This window comes from Gopherus evgoodei, chromosome 9 (assembly GCF_007399415.2).
Source record: "Gopherus evgoodei ecotype Sinaloan lineage chromosome 9, rGopEvg1_v1.p, whole genome shotgun sequence".
NCBI lineage: Eukaryota > Metazoa > Chordata > Testudines > Testudinidae > Gopherus > Gopherus evgoodei.
Window position 1 is genome coordinate 11,186,953 of NC_044330.1, and position 20,543 is coordinate 11,207,495.

The 20,543-nt window shown below is 37.6% G+C and overlaps 1 protein-coding gene and 1 long non-coding RNA gene across 2 annotated transcripts in view; one reads left to right on the forward strand and one right to left on the reverse strand.

The window, feature by feature from the left end:
- The first annotated feature begins 82 nt into the window (after positions 1 to 82).
- Positions 83 to 20,543, forward strand: part of CCDC39 (coiled-coil domain containing 39) — a 30,626-nt gene continuing 10,165 nt past the window's right edge. The window contains exons 1-13 of the mRNA XM_030575207.1: positions 83 to 193; positions 1,071 to 1,190; positions 3,783 to 3,929; positions 4,761 to 4,919; positions 5,856 to 5,948; positions 6,042 to 6,170; positions 8,137 to 8,328; positions 10,681 to 10,784; positions 11,254 to 11,386; positions 14,232 to 14,426; positions 15,148 to 15,312; positions 17,317 to 17,454; positions 18,719 to 18,927. Of these exons, the coding sequence (XP_030431067.1) occupies positions 83 to 193; positions 1,071 to 1,190; positions 3,783 to 3,929; positions 4,761 to 4,919; positions 5,856 to 5,948; positions 6,042 to 6,170; positions 8,137 to 8,328; positions 10,681 to 10,784; positions 11,254 to 11,386; positions 14,232 to 14,426; positions 15,148 to 15,312; positions 17,317 to 17,454; positions 18,719 to 18,927 (1,895 nt within the window). The remainder of the gene's footprint in view (positions 194 to 1,070; positions 1,191 to 3,782; positions 3,930 to 4,760; positions 4,920 to 5,855; positions 5,949 to 6,041; positions 6,171 to 8,136; positions 8,329 to 10,680; positions 10,785 to 11,253; positions 11,387 to 14,231; positions 14,427 to 15,147; positions 15,313 to 17,316; positions 17,455 to 18,718; positions 18,928 to 20,543) is intronic.
- On the reverse strand, positions 3,595 to 20,519 carry LOC115657405. The gene is made up of 5 exons (XR_004001969.1): positions 19,617 to 20,519; positions 18,678 to 18,805; positions 4,496 to 4,652; positions 4,172 to 4,379; positions 3,595 to 3,901 (listed from the first exon to the last, which is right to left on the reverse strand). It is a non-coding gene; the product is annotated as an uncharacterized LOC115657405 (long non-coding RNA).

Here is a 20,543-nt window from a genome sequence, read left to right on the forward strand (position 1 = left end):
TCCCGTTGCTAAGGGAGCTGGCAGCGGAGCCTGTGGCAGGGACCCGGAGCCGAGGGGGCTGCAGGGACCCCACTGCCCCAGCATGAGCAGTGGCGACACCGACGCCTCCGCCTCGGTCCTGGCCGAGCTGGACTGGGACGATGGGTTCGCCGTCCCCGTGGCCAACGCGGAGAACAAGGCGCTGGAAGAGGAAGTGAGTGGGGAGGCGGCAGCCCGACAGGGGGACACGAACCGCCCCCCGTCCCCGGCTCACCAGCAGCGGGGCATGAACCCGACCCCCCGCCGGAGGACCGAAGCCTCCCCGACTCGCCAGCGAGGGAGGGACACGGATCCCCCTCCCCTCCAGCGGGAGGGAGACATGAATGGCCCCTGCCCCTAACGGGGGCCGGGGCAGAATACCAACCCTTCCCCTCCCCCCGGGAAGTGGGGGGACGTGAATCACCCCCTTGCCTCCTCACTGGGTACGAACCCCTCCCCGGGTCCTAGGCTAGGGCCCCCATCAGAAAAATAAAGGTTTCACACCCACTTTGCACTAGTTAAAATGACTTGCACCTTGCATAGATGATGAGGCTCTTCTTTAATTTGTAAAATTAATACACACCTGTTATATACAATGACTATGGACAACAGCATCTGTAACTACATTCTGGCCCCTGGTAATTTCAGTTGGATGCGGTCTTCTTCGTTTCCTGCCTTAAACTGTTGTGTAATATTGCTAAGCACTTATTGTTAAACACTGGAAGATCCAATTGCAAGAGCAGAGCCATATTTTGTATAATCAGTTACTTGGGATGCACTTGGATAAAAGATGCTATATAAATAAATGATGATAAACATAATTGCATGTCACATTGGGTTATCTTTTAAGGCATAAGTAGCATTAATTTTTAAACAGATTTTTATTATCTAGACCAACTATATTTATTTTCCTTTCTTCATTTTCAAAGAAGTGAAGTATATTGTCTATATCTATGTGGTTTACATCATATAGTTTATATAATTTAAACAAGCAAGTATTGCTTGTTAAATGGTATAGTTTATTGAATATAGCAGATTTTGTTTGTTTACAGTTGCAAAAGTTGCAGAAAGAAAAGGCAAACTTAAAAAATCAGTTGACTGACTTTGAAGAGCGTATTGAGGCAATGACATCACATTTGAAAAACGTCAGACAGGAGTTCAACTTTACACAGGTAAATTTTGTAACTAGTAGATCCTCCTTATCCAGTTTAGAATTCTATCTAATATTTTTCTCTAGTTTGTACTCATATCTACTGATGAGAGACCTCCCAGCCTTATTATCTTCCAGTACTTGCCTAGGAAACAAATGAAGGCATGTCTCAAAAATATTATTTTATGGTAATTAAAAATGAATAAATAATGATTGTGCATGGAATGAAGCCTGAAGGGACAGATTTTGGGATAGTTTGGCAATGGGGACTTACAGAGGCAATAGATAAGTCTGACCTAGGAAAAAAATAAAACTGTCTCAATCTGGAAAAAAAAATTGTAAAAGGAAAATGTTTGTATTGATTAGAAGATGGTTAATTGCCAAATGCTAATGGGGACTTAATTCTTGGACTTGAAAAGCGAAACAAGATGATAAGGCGAGAGAGAACTCTGCTTTGCACTCTGAGAGTCATATGTCTAGGACATATGAGCCCAAATTTTCAGATAAATGCCTCATAGATCTAATCTAGGGATCTAGGGATCTCAGCTGTTGTGACTACACGTGTTAGGAAAAGAGGCTCTCTCTGAGTAGCTAGAACCCAAACCCTACAGGATTTTCTAGATCAATATTAACAGCTTCAATTGCACTCAGACCAACGTGGGATCCAGCGTAGACCTTGGTATGAGATACCATTAATGATATAAACAAGTTGTTTTTCTAAAATGGTGCATAAATAAATGCTGTAACTTTCTATTGTTTAAAGCAAGGGACTGGGACTCAGGAGACCAGAGGCCTGCCTCTGACCTCACTTAAACCACTATAAATTAGAAACAACTCCATTCAGATCAGTGGAGTTACTGCTTTCACACCAGTCTGAGGGCCACAGCTGGCCCTGTCAGCTGAGTTGGGCTTGGACTGCAGAGCTGTAAAATTGCAGTGTAGATGTTCCAGCCCGAGATCTGGGACCCTCCCCACTCACAGAATCCAAAAGCTCTTCACTCCAGCCTGAGCGTCTATGCTGCAATTTTCCAGAGCTGCAGCCTAAGCTCTGCAAGCCCAGCTCAGCTGACATGGGCCAGACAGCAATATGTAATTGTAGTGTAAACTTATCTTGACAGTTCGAAATCAGATTTCTGGACTTTGTTCCCTAATCTGGCACCAATTTGCTGTGTGATCTGGAGAAAGACATTACTCTTTAGTGCCTCCATTTCCCTATCTGTGAAAATGACTACTATTTAACCACTTCTTAAAGCATTTGAAAAGCATCTGTTGAAAGTCACCAAATGCAGACTATATTTTACTGGGACCTCCTGATAGGCTTTTAGCAGCTTCATAACTTTATTTTGACTATATCAGTTCTTTAGAGTTCCATATGATGAAAAATATGACTAACCTCATGGAGTCTCCACACAGATTTCACTTTGTCATCCACTGTGAAGGTTATTTCTCATTCAGGAGGCAAAAATTAATTTTCTATTCCCTACTGCTGGAGAATCCCCTGGAGTTGCGGAGAGCCTGATTTGTTGGGTTTAGTGTGCAGGTGCAAGGTGATGTTGATGGCTTGTGATATACTAGACTAGATGAGCTGGTGGTCCCTTCAGGCCTTAAACTCTATGACTAGTTATGTAAGAGTTAAGGCTCAAATTTTCAAATGATTAGTGGTTTTGGGTGCCTCTGTTTTTGGATACCCAATTTCACAAACTTTAAAGGGGCCCAATTTTCAAAGGCAGGTGCTCAGAACTTTCTGAAAATGAACCCCTTTAAGGAGTCTCACACTAGACGCCCCCAAATCACTAAATCACAGCCTATGATTTCAAATGGATGTCTGATTAGAAACTCAGATAATGAATCTACTGATACAACCTATGTGAAAGGGCACTGAGAGGCTGATAGATGGCTTCCCTGCAGCTGAACAACCTCTTAGTTTTAATGTGCTAGATGCAAGTTTTAATTAGCAATCGAGATGAAGAACACCATGTGCTCCTTCTTCTGTAAGAGAAGGACTTCCAGTAGGTAAAAGATTGGGTATTGTATAGGAGAAAATATATTAAAGCAATTTGCCAGACAAAAAGAGGCACCCAGCTGGCATGTGGCAATATCTATGTCAGCTAATCCATTTCAGCTCAAAACAATAGAATACTCTTGGCTGCTTTGCCTCCTGATTCAGACAGAAAGCTACATGATGATGGAGAGACTAGTTTGAATATGATTATCTGTACTGTTGTTTGGCTCTGAACTATAGAACAGTGAAATAATAGATTCTGAATCTTGCACAAAATGTTTTTGAATCACTTCACTAGATAAGGAAGGCTAATCTGAGAACATTTGATACAGGTCATTGATTTTTTTATATTAATTCCATATCTAAAAGTCCAAACACCACTATGTGGAGTTGCTCTGAATTTACACCTGTGCAAATCAGACTCTGAATTTCAAAAGCCTCCATAGGCATTTTTATTTTAGTTCTGTAAAATCCCGAGATGTAAATTTCCTCATTTTATATCAGTGTTACCTTTAGTAGAGTTCTGATTTTGGTGAAATAATTAAAATAATATTGGGTGTTATATGCCAGTTAACGATTCCATGCAAAATAATGAACTATATTATTCTATAGTCTCTTCACAGAGCCAGAGAGAATGAAATCGAAACCGAAGAGCACTTTAAAGCCCTTGCTGAGAGAGAGCTTGGACGACTCAAAAAAGAGATTCAACGGCTGGAAAATGAGATGGTTTCCTTAAGAGAAAAGAAAAATAGTCAAGAAGTAAGGTTCAGGAATATTGTAATATGTAACCTATTCTGTTTATCACTGTTCTTCTTGCAATGAGAAGTGTTTTTGCCTTAGACAAATTAAGTCATAAGACAACAATTTTAACAATAGTACTTGTTGATGGAGCACTAATGCCTGTGACATCCCACAAATATTTATGACCCAGTCCTTCAGCCCTTGCTCAGGAACATGTTAAGAGTTTTGTGTTAGTAAGAACTGGAGGACCAATCACTTACTATGTCTTTTCTTTTTTTCAAGTCATTAGACTAACTTTTATTCCTTCAGTTGGCTTTCTTCCTTTTTGTTGACTCTCTATGGTGCTCAAAATGGCCAGATCCTCCTCCTGGCTGTACCAGACCAGGTTCTGCCATTCCCTGTCATGTTGGGAAGTCCCATCTCAGTCAATTGGCACCACTCATGGAGTAAGAGTATCCAAATTTGGCTCTGGGTTGGAGGAGGGAGGGTAAACTGCGTTAAATGATTAGTTGGATCAGTTTCTCACCAAGCGTGTATTAATTCCAGATAACAGAATGGGCATCTTGTGCCAAAGGTTCACTCACCTCAGTTTAAGACAATTTTGCTTTTTTAGGTTTGTGGAAACTTAATTGCCTTGGTTCTTCTTAATGCCAGGACCATATACTGGCATTATTCAAATTGAAGACATTTGCCATAGAAAAAGACTCATCCACTCAACAGTCTTCAGACACCACTAAATTCCTAAGACGAGGATAAATGTCCATATTCACTTGCATTATCTGTTTTGATTTTGTGCTTCGAAAGACAATACATAACTTTTAAAATTTAATTTCTCTCAAACTTTTCTAGAATAATATATTCAAAGCCACTCAGAAGCTGGAAACCTTAAAATGCCAGATGAACTGGGATCAGCAAGCTCTGGAAGCCTGGTTAGAGGAATCAGCTCATAAAGACAATGATGCAGTCACAATCCAGAAGTATGCTCAACAGGATGATGGGAAATTAAGAGTATGTAGATATACCATTTTTAAAAAAAAATTCATTGTAATATGTATATTTTCAACAGGAAAATAAGGCCATTTTTAGCATCTAAAGATTTTGTCATGTCATCAAATTAGTTAGACTGAGACAGAGAGAGAGGCAAGACATTTTGTTCAACAGCACTTTTAATCTGTGATTGTTTTCCATTTAGCACACCAATAAAATTTCATTTAAATTCTTTTTTAAAGTTTATGTAGGTGACTTTTTTATAAAGGGCTAAAATGCACAATTTAATACTTATTAGAATTTGTTTGTTCTGCTGGATAAGGCTGAATGAAGTTTAGCCTGAAATACATAAATATTTAATTATGGCCAGTAGTCACTGTGGATAAAATTTTAAACAGAACTTCATGTTGAATTCAATAGGGAGTTCATCTTAAAAATCTATGACATATGACCCTCTGAAAATATGAGTGCAAGTAATTTACATGTTCCTGTTTAAACAAGAACTGAACTGCCTAATATCAGTGAGGATAAAGTAAGGCTATTTGAATAAAATTGACTAGAGAAATGAAAGACTGATATTAAATCTAAAGTAGACTCATCAAGCAACTAGTTCAAAATTCATAGATGGTTCTCAGGTAGCTTATCACTTAGGAAAAAAGTAAGTGTTCTTTGCACTGTTCAAATTAAAGCTAATTTTACTACCATTTGTATTGAATGAACAGACAACTCAGATACCATAGCTTACTCAAATAGTCCCATTGATGTTAAAGAGACTATTTCTATAAGTAGGGGCTGCTTGCATTAGCAAAGGTTTACAAGATTAGTCCCTTAGCTTTTTGTGCATTTCAAACACATGACATAGATGATGTCTCATTAACTCCCAACTTAACTGTAGCAGAGCTTTGTATTTATTTATAATTAATTAATTATGTTAGTCCTTAAATCATTTCATTTCAGGTGCTGACCCAACAGGTAGAAAAGATGACTATGGAAGCTAATCAGAAACGCAAAATTCTTGACAATGAACTTACAGAAACCATAAGTGCTCAGGTTTGTGTATGAAGCAGATGAAGATTATTTTCCATATTTTAAGTACTTCTTAAAATTAGAAACCATTGCTAATTGAGTTTCACTTCTTTACAGATAGAGCTGGATAAAGCAGCTGAAGATTTTCGCAGGGTTCACCATGAAAGGCAAGAGCTCATCAGACAGTGGGAAAGTACAATAGAGCAGATGCAGAAAAGAGATCAAGAAATAGATCGCTGTGCTTTGGTAAACCATGTATTCAGAGTTTGCTGTATATAAATAGTGGGCCTAACCTTGAACCAATAATGAGAACTGTGCTATTGTCTCAAGTAGAAGAATATTAAAAACATAATGGGCCTTATATTCCTTTCTGCATTGCTCCGCTTTCCATTTCACTCAGCTGTTTCAAACTTAAGATATATTACAGAAGATTACCTATACAGTTGCATTGCATTGCATCGCATCATTTTGATAAATATTCTTAGTTTTAAAGTGGTGTGTGTTAAGTAAAGACCCTCTCAACTTAAGTAATACTCTTCTGCACTACCATACAGGAATCTCAGGTTTAATTTTCAGTTCCAGTCTCACGTTCCCTCTTCTATCAGGAGCTGGTGTACCTTGCAACTTCTAATAATGATCCCTCTGTCTTGTCTTAACAGCACTAAGAGCAGGTAGACTTCTACCCGTTCCTCTTAGAAAAAGATAGTGGTCTGCAAACGGTGGCGGGGGTTTGCAGGTCTGGGACATGATTCAAAGGGAAAATAGGTGAATTAATTTTTAGATTTCTGACAGATAAGATTTCTGCCCTCATGTGCATAAATGGCCCCTATAAAGGTCAGTTGGAGTTAGTGCTTATCTAAGGTCAGAATTTAGCCCTAAGTACTTGCTACAAACATGAATCAACAGTAGCATTTTTTACAAAGCCTTTCAAAGTGTTCTTTTGATTACATTTTACAAGTTAATGCTCGCTTCTATTTGTCACCTTTCTCGGTGTCTTAGAGCCTCAAGGTTTATGTTTCTGTGCTAGAAAAAAAAAGTTATAATGGAAGGGGGTTAAATAATGCACATTCTGCTTTGTTTTATATGTACAGAATTTGAAATTTGTGCAGAAATAAACATGTATATCAAAGTGGAATTTTTATGAAGTTTCAGAAGCCTCATATGATAGTTTCAGATTTTGGAAAAAGTGTCATATGTCTGAAAGAAGACTCTGTACAAAATCTTCGCTTTTGCTAGTATGAAATTGCCCTGAAAAACAGGGGAATTTCAGCTTTGCGTGTTGTTCACATTTGGGTTAGGGAGCTCAGTGGGAAAAAGTGTTTTGAATTTATTCTTACTATATTAACAGTAAACAATATAATAGAGAGAAAAATCAGAAGGAATCATTTAAAATGTGAGTTAATGTAGAAACTTAGCTGGAATAACTTGAGCTCTTTAGTACTGTAGGCCACATAATTGCTAGTGGCCAGATTCTGCTACCTTTTCTCACATACTCTGTAATTAGTCCTGTTGATTTATTTTTTGTGATTAAAATAAGCAGTTATGATCCTTAATATAGGGACTGAATCAGCTAAGAGAGATGGTGCCATTTTTCACCATCACTTTTCAAAGAACAGGAAATTAATTGTTGTACACTATTGTTTCACCAATATCTAAGTTCTTGCTAAGCCTTTTTACTTGTTATTTAAGAATAACAAAATCCACCATTTCCTAAAATCCGCAGTGCTAAAACCCTCACACACACCTTGGTCGTCATTTGTCATGGCTATTAATTATTACTATTATTGTAACCTCCTCTGTGCCCTTTCCCCTTTTCCAGTCTATTCAAATGCTGTTTATGCCTGTGGCCTCTTCCTTTCCTGTCACTCTGAGCATGTCACTGTTCTGTGTAAGTTTGTATGTACAGTGCCATATTGGTGATTTTTAATACTGACAGAGATAACTGAAATAGAAGTTGGCTATCCAAAATATTTGCAGTATTTTATGTTGCTATATATGAGTTCAGTGAGTCCCATATCAAAGGTAATTATTTCATGGTGGTGTAATACTTAGGTTGCCAGATACTATTGCATTAAAGTATATTTTGATTTTGTTTCTTTTTACTATTAATCATTTTTAAGGTAAAGCAATAGCCAAAAACAAGGAGTAACAGTCTTACAGCAATGCTTGTTGCATTATTTAAAACACTTCAAATGTTTGTTTATTCTGCTAGTTATTAGCCCAGGTAAGACAGGAGATCCGAAAGAAAGAAGATGTGATTAAAGAGAAGATTCGCTTTTTGGCAAATGAGACCGGGAACAACGTGGAGTATGAAAAGAGAATTTCTGTTGCTGACCGGCAAGCTGCCAAACTCAGATTAGATTACCAAAACCAAGATGCTTATAGAGTTCAACTCCAGGATGAGGTAATAGCGACTAAATGCTTCAGGCAAAAGTAAAAAATAAAAAAACCCCTAACTTTTAATGAATGAAATGAATGTGACAACAAAAATGCAGAAATATATGGTGAACTCTTTCATTTTCTGGTACAACCTTTATGTTGTAACAAAATATCTGCAATTGCCAATGCAGTGCCTGGCATTGGCATTTGAATCCTGAGCTTGGTCTTTGGCTGGTAATGCTGCAGAGGAGGAAGCATTTAGCCACGAGAAAAGGAGTGTCTTGTATTACTTTGTTGCCTTCCAATGGCAGACTGAATTGTTTCCCTTAAACAGTATCCAGCCTCTGACAGTGACTACTAGATGCTTCAGAGGAAGGTATAATAAGAACATAAGAATGGCCAAACTGGGTCAGACCAAAGGTCCATTCAGCCCAATATCCTGTCTACTGACAGTGACCAATGCCAGGTGTCCCATAGGGAGTGAACCTAACAGGTAATGATCAAGTGATCTCTCTCCTGCCATCCATCGCCACCCTCTGACAAACAGAGGCTAGGGACACCATTCCTTACCCATCCTGGCTAACAGCCATTAATTGACTTAACCTCCATGAATTTATCTAGTTCTCTTTTAAACCCTGTTACAGTCCCAGCCTTCACAACCTTCTCAGGCAAGGAGTTCCACAGGTTGACTGTGGGCTGTGTGAAGAAGAACTTCCTTTTATTTGTTTTAAACCTGCTGCCCATTAATTTCATTTGGTGGCCCCTAGTTCTTATATTATGGGAACAAGCAAATAACTTTTCCTTATTCATTTTCTCCACACCACTCATGATTTTATATATCTCTATCATATCCCCCCTTAGTCTCCTCTTTTCCAAGCTGCAAAGTCCCAGCCTCTTTAATCTCTCCTCATATGGGAGCCATTCCAAACCCCTAATCATTTTAGTTGCCCTTCTCTGAACCTTTTCTAATGCCAGTATATCTTTTTTGAGATGGAGACCACATCTGTATGCAGTATTCAAGATGTGAGCGTACTGTGCATTTACATAATGGCAATAAGATATTCTCCATCTTATTCTCCATCTCTTTTTTAATGATTTCTAACATCGTTTGCTTTTTTGACTGCCGCTGCACACTGCGTGGACATCTTCAGAGAACTACCCACGATGATTCCAAGATCTCTTTCCTGATTAGTTGTAGCTAAATTAGCCCCCCTCATATTGTATGTATAGTTAGGGTTATTTTTCCCAATGTGCATTACTTTACATTTATCCACATTAAATTTAATTTGCCATTTTGTTGCCCAATCACTTAGTTTTTCCCCATCTTTACCACACATATTATGCATCTAATTTTGTAGAACTGTAACATGATGGGGAAAAAAAATTCTTCACTTCTCCAGATGATCACCATCTTATGCTCTGAAGAATGAGGGCTGACAGCCCTTGTAATTTTGTCCTAATTAAAATAACTGTAGAGACTATTCATTTTCATAAAGCTACCCAATAAAGAGGCAATATGGGGTACTGGGTTGGTTGGTACATCTGTACAAATGGGAATAATACCTGCATCCCTCCTTCTAAGGTGTATTTTGAGGATTAAATAGCTAACATTTGTAAAGACGCTGGAATGTATAAAATGCTAAGTATTACTCCCTTGCTGAACTATTTACTTCAGTTATATCTTGCTGAAAAAAGTACCACAGATTAATTTTGTGTGGCATAAAAAATATTTCCCTTTATACATCTTAAAACTTGTTTAATTTTTATGAAGTGTCTGTGTATCCTCGTACCTCACAGTCCTCCCTCAGCTTAACCAAAATAATGTTGTGCAATCAGCAAAGTTTGGGCCAGCACTGTCATTGGATTCACACCATTGCCAGTGCCCACATGGAGCCTCATTGAAGTCATTGGGACTCCACATAAGCACAAGGGTTTGCTCACACAGATGCAGTTTCAGGATCTGGTCCCATTCTTTCTTCTTGATAATTAATTAATTAAAAATGTATAGGGTCAGATTCTCACCTGGTGTACATCAGTCTGATTTCATGGGTTTTGCCAATTTACACAAATTGAGAATCTGGACCTTTTTTTTTCATTTAGAAAGAACACTTTAAAACTATCTAGAATAATCTTTGCATTGTAGAAATACAGGTTTGTTAGCAACACTACCAAATCTTTTCACATTTTTGATGGGGCACTGGTGGCAGATTGTTAATATTTATATACTTACAAGAGAAAGTATTATCCAGTTTCTGGTGTTGGTAATGCTTAACAGTAAGTGAGATTTCTGAAAATTAATTGTTTATAAATGTACTAAAATGTTCCACACTACAAAATAGAGTAAATGATCCCTTTTGCTTATTTATTTAATTAATAGCTGGATACTTTAAAAGCCACTGTGGACAGAACTGCTTCTGATTTAGAATCTCTGAGAACAGAAATGGCCAATCTGAAGAAAGAAATCCAGGAAAAACATGTCAGGTAAGAAAGATAAACTTTTAGAAAAAGTTTATAACATTCTTTAACAATCAGATCTTTGATCAAGTTATTCATACCTTAAATATGGAACCTTAAATAATGTTGGATACTTAAGTAGTCAGCTAGCAGGATATTTTGTGACACAGCTAGACTGTCCTAGTTACTCTTTGGACAAAATAGCCTTGAAATACTCCCTGTGAGTCTCATCTCAGTGGCAGGGGGAAAAAAAAAATCTGTATGGGCCCTGGTTGTCATCTTATTTTTTATTTAATTTATGAAATTGTGATAACAGACAGTGTCCATAACAGTTGTCTGAGATGGACCTAAGGAATCTACACAGTTACATGCCTTTAGATGAATATAATGAATTGTTTTATTAGAGTTACTTCTCAATCAACTGCTCTAAACAGTTTTAGCAGTGTTTTGTGTGTACCCTTCATTTTAACCTATTGTGCCTTGTAACTTTGTGCAGGTTAAGCCATGTTAAAGACCAGAATGTGAATCTTTCAAATAAACTAAAGTTTGTGACTGAGAAGACATTGAGTTTAGAAGAAAAAGCTTTCAGGATGGAAGAAATACTAAAAGAAGAGGAGAAAATTGTTAAAGTAAAACCTTTTTGACAATATCTGCCACTGAGGATTAATGTAGACTTTACAGGTTGTATTTGCGACAAGCATTTATGTATGGATTAAAATGGAATTTATTTATTAATTAATATGGCCTGCATCCATTCCCCCTCAAACGTTAAAGTGCACAGGATTCAGTTGGATCAGTACTTGGATAAGAGATCCCTAGGGAAAGCCTTGGTGTTGTGCGTAGTGGTATATGGATTTGGTAGGTGGCATTCTTCCCTCTGAATTGGTACTGAATCAAGGCATGGTATTGAGGGGGCACTGTCAAGTGGAACTGCCATCTTTCAGATGAGATGTAACCTAGATCTTGACCACTTGTGATTATTAAACATCCAATAAAATTTCTAGACAAAGGTCATTTAATCCCAGATTTGTGGCTAAATTTTAAGGAGCTATAACTAGAAATGGACAGAGAATATTAATTCCATTTCACAGAGGATTTTAAGATTTTGAAATCTGATTTTATTCCGAGTCAGAATGAAAACCAAAACTTCACATTTCTACACAAAATGGAATTACCATTCTCTAGCCACATCTACTGGGAGCCAGGGATTCTGGAAGCTTGGGCTGCTGAGGAACTGTGAGCCTGGATACTCTGGGAGTCTAGGATTTCAGGTCTTTGGATCCCCATCAGCCTGGCAGATGAGCTTTCCTATACTTTATTTTAAAAATAAATAAATAAAACACCAAACTCCCTGTTTTCCAATTTGTTAATAATTCTTTATAAATATATTTAGCCTCTGACAGATCTGATATGAACCTTTGACATTTTGCTTGATGATAGGGTATTGGATGCTCTAAAGTTGTAAGATGACCTCATTACACAAGTGTCAGAACAGGTGTTCTCAAACAAGTGACAACAAAAACTACAGTCATGCACACCATCACATACCGTATTTGGTTTCTGCCAGGTATTTTTCCCAAACCCTGTCTTATTTTTCAAGCAATAGCTATGTGAAATGCTGCTCTCATGGTAGGATTTGGGACTTATTTCATAAACTTCGCTGTTGTGTTATAAAGTTAATATGTACATTAAATTGCACTTTGAATATTAATACACAGTTTAGAGAAAATGAGCCTTAGCTATATCCATAGATTTTAAAAAATAGGGTTTGCTATTAAAAAAAGATATTAAATACTGCAGAAAATCTGAAAACTAGCTGGAATTATATAATATTTCTGTAAATTGAAAACTGCATTTGCTGCCTCATAAATCTGTTACTAGGGTGGCTAAGCCGTTAGCAGGGTTTCTTTACTTTCATATGTGGTGAATAACCCAAGCCGACACTGAGCTTGGCAGCTCTACAGCCTCAGGGTAATATTTTAAATAAGATGAACTGTTCTTGAACAATGTCTGTAATGTATTAGTCAGAAGCATACTTTCCATCAGCATTAGGCATGCATGTCTATTTGCCACATCTATTAATTTACTGTGAAAAGATATTTACAGAGAACAATACAGACAAAATCCCATTCATTGATTGTGCTTCAGTTTCCTGATGTCTCCTGGACTCTGCAGCAAAGCAGTGTTGTGGGGACTGATTCTTATCTAATGCCCATATCTATTTTGGGGGACCTCTTTTTTAAAAGAAAGAAAATGTTTTTTAAATACATTAAAAATACAAAAACTGCTTAAGACCTCAATGACTAAGTCCCAAATTCTGATCCTATTTGAGTTGACAGTTTTGTCATTGTTTTCATTAGTTCAAAAAATTGGCCCTAACTGGACACAGAGGTGGTAATAGAAATTAAAAATAAATACATATTAAAAACATTTTAAAAAATAATTTCCTCTCTTAGGGTCTGATCCAAAAGCCATTTCCCATTGACTTTAGTAGGCTTTGGCTCAAGTCCATACTTGCCCCCAAGTTCCTGAGTTCAGGTATCCATAATTCTCCTTCAACACTTATTCCAAAAATAAACCTTTCCCTTTCAACCCACCTGCCTTCAAGTCATCTCTCAATGTTATTAACAGTGGGAGAAAAGCAAAACGTTGAATTCCGGTCTTAGAAAGTAGAAATCCTTTGTTTTGTTTTGTTTTTTTAACAGTTAAGCGTATTATTTTGTTACTGATTGAAAATCTTAAGAATTTTTGTACATATATATTTCTAATACATTTCAGACCATATTAATGTTTTTGACCTGTCATAATTAGAGTTCAAGATTCTATCCCACTACAGTTGATGACATCTCTAACACCTGAAACAGAGCAAGGAGCTGAATTTCCTACATTGCTTCAGGTGGTAATGGTATCAACTGTAGCATAGAAACCTCATCTTAGGTCCTGGCAGGTAGGAAAAGAATGAAGTGATTTTAAAATATATGAATATATATATGAATATATTTTAAAACAAAACTATATTATATACACAGTCTGCTATAAATTTTGATTGTTAAACAAACTTGAAAAAACATATTGTAAGTCATTTGTAAGAAATCAGTACAAAAAAGCAACCCTATTTTACAGGTGTATACTGGAAGGCAATGAGGGGTAAGATTGGAAAGAGCCAAGAATTTATAGTTTGCTGAAATGGAGAAGAGACTAAAAGGGACAAAAGTCTCTCAAAAGTCCACTCCAGTGCTTTTGAAAGGACAAAACTTTAAGGACACATTTTTATCCTCCAAAGTCAAAGACTTTTTTAACCAGCAAACTGTTTCTGAAACTTCTGATACTAAAATTTCATGCTTCCAATACCTCATATGTAGAATATTTTATATGAATCATTTTTTTCTATGAATGATAAAGACAAATGTGTGTTTCTGCAGGGCATTACTCAAAACTGATTTTTTGAGTGTTTAATGAGTAATTTGTCATCAGGAAAAAGAAACACAAATGAACCAGTTGAAAGAACTCCATTTCAAGAAAACTCAGGAGTTACAGATACAGAAGGAGAAGGAGAAATCTATTATTGCAGAAATTGAGGGAACCCGAGCATCACTTAAAAACCTTAACAGTCGTTTACGCACACTTGATGCAGACACCTTAAAGCAACAGGAAATCATGTATAATCAGGTAAAAGTATTAACAAGTCCTCAATTTCCTTTGTGATCGTTCTTTGGGGCTAACATATGAATAGCTTGTTTGGGTTTTTTCTCTCTTTAACTGCTTAGAAAATGCAGTTTCTGAAATGATCAGTGCTTGTGATGAGTTCTGCAGTTCCATCTCCCCAGGTGCGTGAATGAAATTGAGTGTGTGTACATGAGTTATTTTTTTGTATCTTCCGTTCTCCACTTTAATTTCCCAAATCAATTCTTCACTTTGACTCCTCTGAACTACTGATGCTTCGGGGTAAATTTTCGAAGTGATACAAGAGAGGTACATGCCCAAATCCTGTTATTTGCTAATGGGATTTATGTGCATATCTCCTATGCACTACTTTGAAAATTTGCCCCTTTATATCAATTTCCACTGGTTAAGCAAGATTGCAACACTGCTGTAAGCCTCCCTATAGCTGACTCCCTATCTGTGCAGTGTGTGCTTTGTTATACTTTTAGGAGATTACTTATGATCCATCATCACACATCAGTCATTTGAGTATTTTGTTAATGTTTCACATTAAAATGAGAAGGCTATAGGCCATATATTATTGTAAAATAACAATAGCTTAATTAGGCAACTGTCCTAAAGCCAAAATTTAGTTCCAACGTTTATATGCAATGATTTAGCCTTATAGAAAGAGCAATAATTATTTATCTCAGTCTCTCAATTTATTTTTTAAATATAATTTTAACAGGATTTTTATATTCAGCAAGTGGAACGACGACTGTCACGGTTACAAGGGGATGTTAATACAGATGAAAGGCAAGTTCTGGAAGCAAAAGTTGCTGAACTTACAAAGACCTTAGAAGAAAAGAAAGATGCTTATAATCTTTTACATGCCCAGCACAAGAAACTTCAGGTAACTTACTTACAATATCATCTTTGCTGATATAAATTTTAGAAATCTTAACAAATTACTTTAGGGAGATTTCTTCTTTATTCATTAATCTGGTACTAGGATGTGTGAACTTCATGTAAGTTACACACATAACCTCACAGCACACTCCTCTGATGTACCTTGTGGGAAATGCATAGTTACTGGACGACTGAAGTTTCTTGCCATATTCTGGGCTAGATGGACCTTTTGGTCTGACCCAGCATGGCCGTTCTTATGGCATGAAGGAGGTTTTGGGTTGTGTTGAGCACAAACTTAACTTGCTTTAAATCTACTTTATTTTCAAGTAATCAAAGCTAAAAATTAAACTTCTCAAATTTTTCTTTACAATAAGGCATCAGTAAGAGACTATTATTCTATGATAATATTGAGTTCCACTGACACTAGCACTTATGTATTACAGTATAATTGCATTGTTTTTGTCCAATTAGGATTAAAGTTTAATTGTTTAAAAGGGAAAAATGTTCAAGTTCACAGGCCCAAAGGTTGACCCAGTTCTTGTACAAGCAACTTTTTTTCCGTTTTTTAAAATGTTCATCTAGGACAGTGGCTCCCAAACCTGTTTCGCCACTTGTGCAGGGAAAGCCCCTGGCGGGCCAGGCCGGTTTGTTTACCAGCCACGTCCCTGCCGCTTCCAGCAGCTCCCATTAGCCTGGAGCAGCGAACCGCAGCCACTGGGAGCCACGATCGGCCGAACCTGCGGATGCGGCAGGTAAACAAACCAGCCCGGCCCGTCAGGGGCTTTCCCTGCAAAAGCGGCGGAACAAGTTTGGGAACCACTGCTCTAGGAGATCTTATATATTACAAGTCACCCAATATGCATATGCAAGTTACTTTACTTGCAGGCACAGTTACAGTGAAATGTATAAATGCACCTAACTTGTTTCTACATCAGCCCATCATGAGTTTGACGCACCAATATTTGAGGGTTTTTGTGTATATATGTATAGCTTCTCCTCTCACCCCCAGGTTACCCTCCAAATTTTGGCCTTTATTTTGTTTGTTTTTAAACAATTTTCAAACTATGAAGACTTGCTCCTCTAAGTAAGAAAAGTCTAATTTTAAGTGAAGCATTGGAGCATATCATGAGTAGCTTATCAACAAGAAGCTTAAGAGATAACTTGATCGTGGTCTATAATTACCTATATACGGAGAAGATATTTGATGCTAGGGGGCTCTTTAGTCTAGTAGACAAAGACACAATAATGTCTAATGGCTGGAAGTTGAAGTCATCGAAGTTAAAACTGAAAATAAGATGCACATTTTGAACAACTAGTGTAGTTAAACATTGAAATCTTTGTCCAAGGGATGTGGTAAATTCTCCATCACTTGGGAGTCTTACCCAAAATTCAGAGGGTAGCCGTGTTAGTCTGGATCTGTAAAAGCAGCAAAGAATCCTGTGGCACCTTATAGACTAACAGAGGTTTTGGAGCATGAGCTTTCGTGGGTGAATACCCACTTCCTCAGATGCATGCATGACATGCATCTGAGGAAGTGGGTATTCACCCACGAAAGCTCATGCTCCAAAACCTCTGTTAGTCTATAAGGTGCCACAGGATTCTTTGCTGCTTTTACCCAAAATTGGATGTCTTTATAAAAGAAATGCTCACTGTAGTTCAACCATAAATTGCTGGGGTAGATACAGTGAAATTCTATGGCCTGTGTTATGTAGAAGGAAAGACTGGATGATCATAATGGTCCCGCCTGACCTTAAGATCTAGGACTGCATGAATATGAAGGTTGTGTATTGTTGTCATAAAAGGGTTGCTTGCACCCCGCCTAAAATATATTTCAGTAGCACCATGGAAAAGAACCCATTGTGCTAGGCACTGTACAGACCATACAAAAATATAACAGAGAGCATCCCTGTCCAAAAGAGTTTATAATCTGTAATTTTAAATTAATTGCTAGTATTTGATGTAATCTGTTTCCAGTGTAATGAACTGAAAGCTGTTTGTTTTCTAATAGAGTGATGTCCATTTTATCAAGAGAGCAATGGATAAGACAGGAGAAGAAATGACTGGTCTGATGATCAGAATAGATGAACTAAACCTTTTCAATGACAAATCAGATAAAGAGTTAAAAAAAGCCAAAGCTCTTAAGCAGGTATGACGATAGTTTGTGGCTTTTTACTAATGGAAAGTATGAGTTTTTAATTTTTTGTTTTGTTTTTTAAGAATAAACCACCTAAACACTCTTAATTAATAGTTCGGGTGTTCTTTTCTACTTTCTTTTGTGCAGGGTCATCTCCTCCCAGAGGGAAACCCTCTGGAGTTTCCTGGTCTTTCAGCCTCCCTGTAAGACCCAGATCTTTAAATGAAGGACAATTTCATGGATATTGTCCTATTAGCTGATAGCGTCTGGGGAGGGTGTAGAGGAACTGTAGCCTCTTTTCACTTCAAGTTGTAGAGCACCATTGAGAGTTCAGTTACCATTGATTAAGTCCCTTGCATTTATGAAGCAATATCCTTTTGGAGAATGGTTTGCTGCCAGAGGCATATTACTGATGTTTCTTAAAGAAATCATTAATCTGAAAGTGGCATTAATTACGGATAGCATATCCATGGAATTGGCAAGGGATAATGTTGTGAAGAGCAGATGAACCCCAATTGTTCCTTCTATCCAGTCTCCAAAGCCTTGTGGAGCCACAGCTCCAAGGTAACCCTAAAGAGGGACTTACATGGCGAGGGAAAAGGAAGAGCTAATACTCTTTGGCTAGCATGCCCCAAAACCACATGTTCACCCTCCAACTTTGAGACTGATGGGATGTTCTGGCTCACTAATTTAAATATCACATAACAACAAGTAGGATGCACCAAGTACACATAATAATTGGTTTCCCTTCCACTTTCATCCTTTTTGCAAAATTTTTTGTTTTGCTTATGTTCTAAAGTCTGAAACTAAGACTTTTTTTGTGTTTGCTTTTTCTACCTCTCAGCAAGGCTCATCAGCACAACCTTGGGAGTATGAGTTTGGTAATGTGGGCTCTCCACAGCTATCCATTCTGATTTCTTAATTAGAACCGATTTTTATAAAAGTCCTATTCTTCCTTTTGCTGTGAGACACAACGGAGAGGTGCAAAAGCCCCTGAAGCACTTGAAAAGGTGCAGCGGGAGATTTGCAACAAGCACTTCCTTATCCTTTTCCCTGTCCCCAAGAGAACTCTGGGTGGTGAAGGCTCTGCTGAGACTACAGCGTAAGACAATAACCTAAGGCTCAGTTCTGATTATTGTGATACAGAAATACTGATTAAAGAGTGCTTTACAGGAAACTGGAATTTCTAAAAATGTGTCAGTTTAAAAATAAATCCAGTTGAAAAGCATACCTACCTTTTAATTTTGTACTATTTCTCTTTTTTGGCATTTGATAGGATTTGATGATTGAAGATAACCTCTTAAAATTGGAATTGAAACGTCTTCAAGATACACTGTACAACAAGGCAGAGCAAGTTCTCTCACTGGAAAAACGAAAGCTACAGTTAAATACAGCTATGGAAGAAAGAACTGAAGAAATTAAGGTTCACAAGGCAATGATTGAATCACAGATAAGATTTGTGGAGCAGGAACGGCAAAGTGTAAGGTAGTTACCATGTATTTTCAAAATATTACTTTCAATGTTCTTAACAGTAAATGGAAAATACAAACACAGTACATTAAGATGTTCTCCAAAATATCTGGGTGAACGATAGTCAGTTTACAATTTTCCTCTCAAACGTTTCAAAAATCAGCTAGTAGATTCCCTGTCTTTGAGTACAGCATTAATAAATTAATTTCTCGGCCATCATTTTTTAAATCACTTTTATATAGTGTCTTTAAAGTGTTTACAAAAGGGAGGTAAATATTTTCCTTATTTCCCAAACAGAAAGATTGAGGATTGCAAGTGACTTGCCCAAAGTCACACAGGTAGTCAGTAGAAGGGTTGGGAATAGAGCCCAAGTCTCTTGATGCCAGTCTCCTGCTTTAACCACTGGGAAAATATCTCTTTACTCTCTGCTATCCCCCATCCTAAGCTGAACAAGAAATCATCATTTGTCCAATATGGAAATATGTCATCTGGTATTGTAAGGAATCTGTAATTGCATACCTACAGACATACAGAATCTCTTTAAGCTGGAGTGGCAGAGGTCTTGGCTTTTGAAGGCAAAGATCCTATGTCTGTCCCTCCACTGCTGCATTTGTTCAAGATAGCTGGTGACTACATTGTCTGTATATTTAGAGTTGGTTATAATAGCCAGTTAGAACAGTCAAGTCATTTTTATGAGGACCTACTCATCAGGAATAAAGTAGTGGAGAAAACTCTGGTCTTCATTGGTGACCCAGTAGGTGAACAATTCTTACAAGCATTCTGAGAATCGCCATTAACAGTCCCTTGTAACGGAGCTTTTAATCTCCTGTAGACCAGAAATGGTACACATATACCAGTTAGTTGATTACACTGTGGTAAACGGATATTAGAAAGTTACAAGAAAGCAGAGACTTCTTTGTTGCCTTCATAATAAGAGAATTAATTCAAAATAGGTGTTTATAATCTTTAGTTCTGACCTCCTAATATCGGTCTTGTAGTGAGTGGTTAAATCTAACTAGGAAGCTAGCAAACGCTCAACAGCTGAGTTGGCAGGGTTTTATTCACCCTTCTGCAAACCACACCCCACGCAATAGGAAATTAGAGTGATTTAGTGTGACTAAAGCTTAACTCCTCACCCAGAGCGCAGACTGTATGTTTTTCCTTTGACAATTACGCAGCTAATTAGTACTTGCCTGTAATTTGATTTGGGGTTGTTGCCTGCTGTTGCTTATTCTCATTTAGCAGTAGCAATATTAAGAAATGATCAGCAGGGGGCATCTTGTGCAGCTGTAGGACTTAAATGCCAAAGCTTTAAAATGTGGGGCTTGGGGGAGGTATATTAGAGAGCTTCCTGTGATGCGAGGGATCTGAAATTTGTCCATTTTAAGCAGTAGTGTGAGAGAAGTTGTGGGGGTGAGAAGAGGACCAGATGTCTGGGGCTGAGGAGGACTGGGAACAAATAAGCCTACCTGACAGCAATAGCAGTACTGCTTTCATGGCTGGCTCCGTGTATGTTCAAATTACTGTGATAGCAGCAAGTGCAGCTTAGAAGAAATAGTCCATAAAATGGTACAAGACAGAAACATATTTTCTTAAACATCTCAATCAATGTGTGTTCACTTTCTTCCATC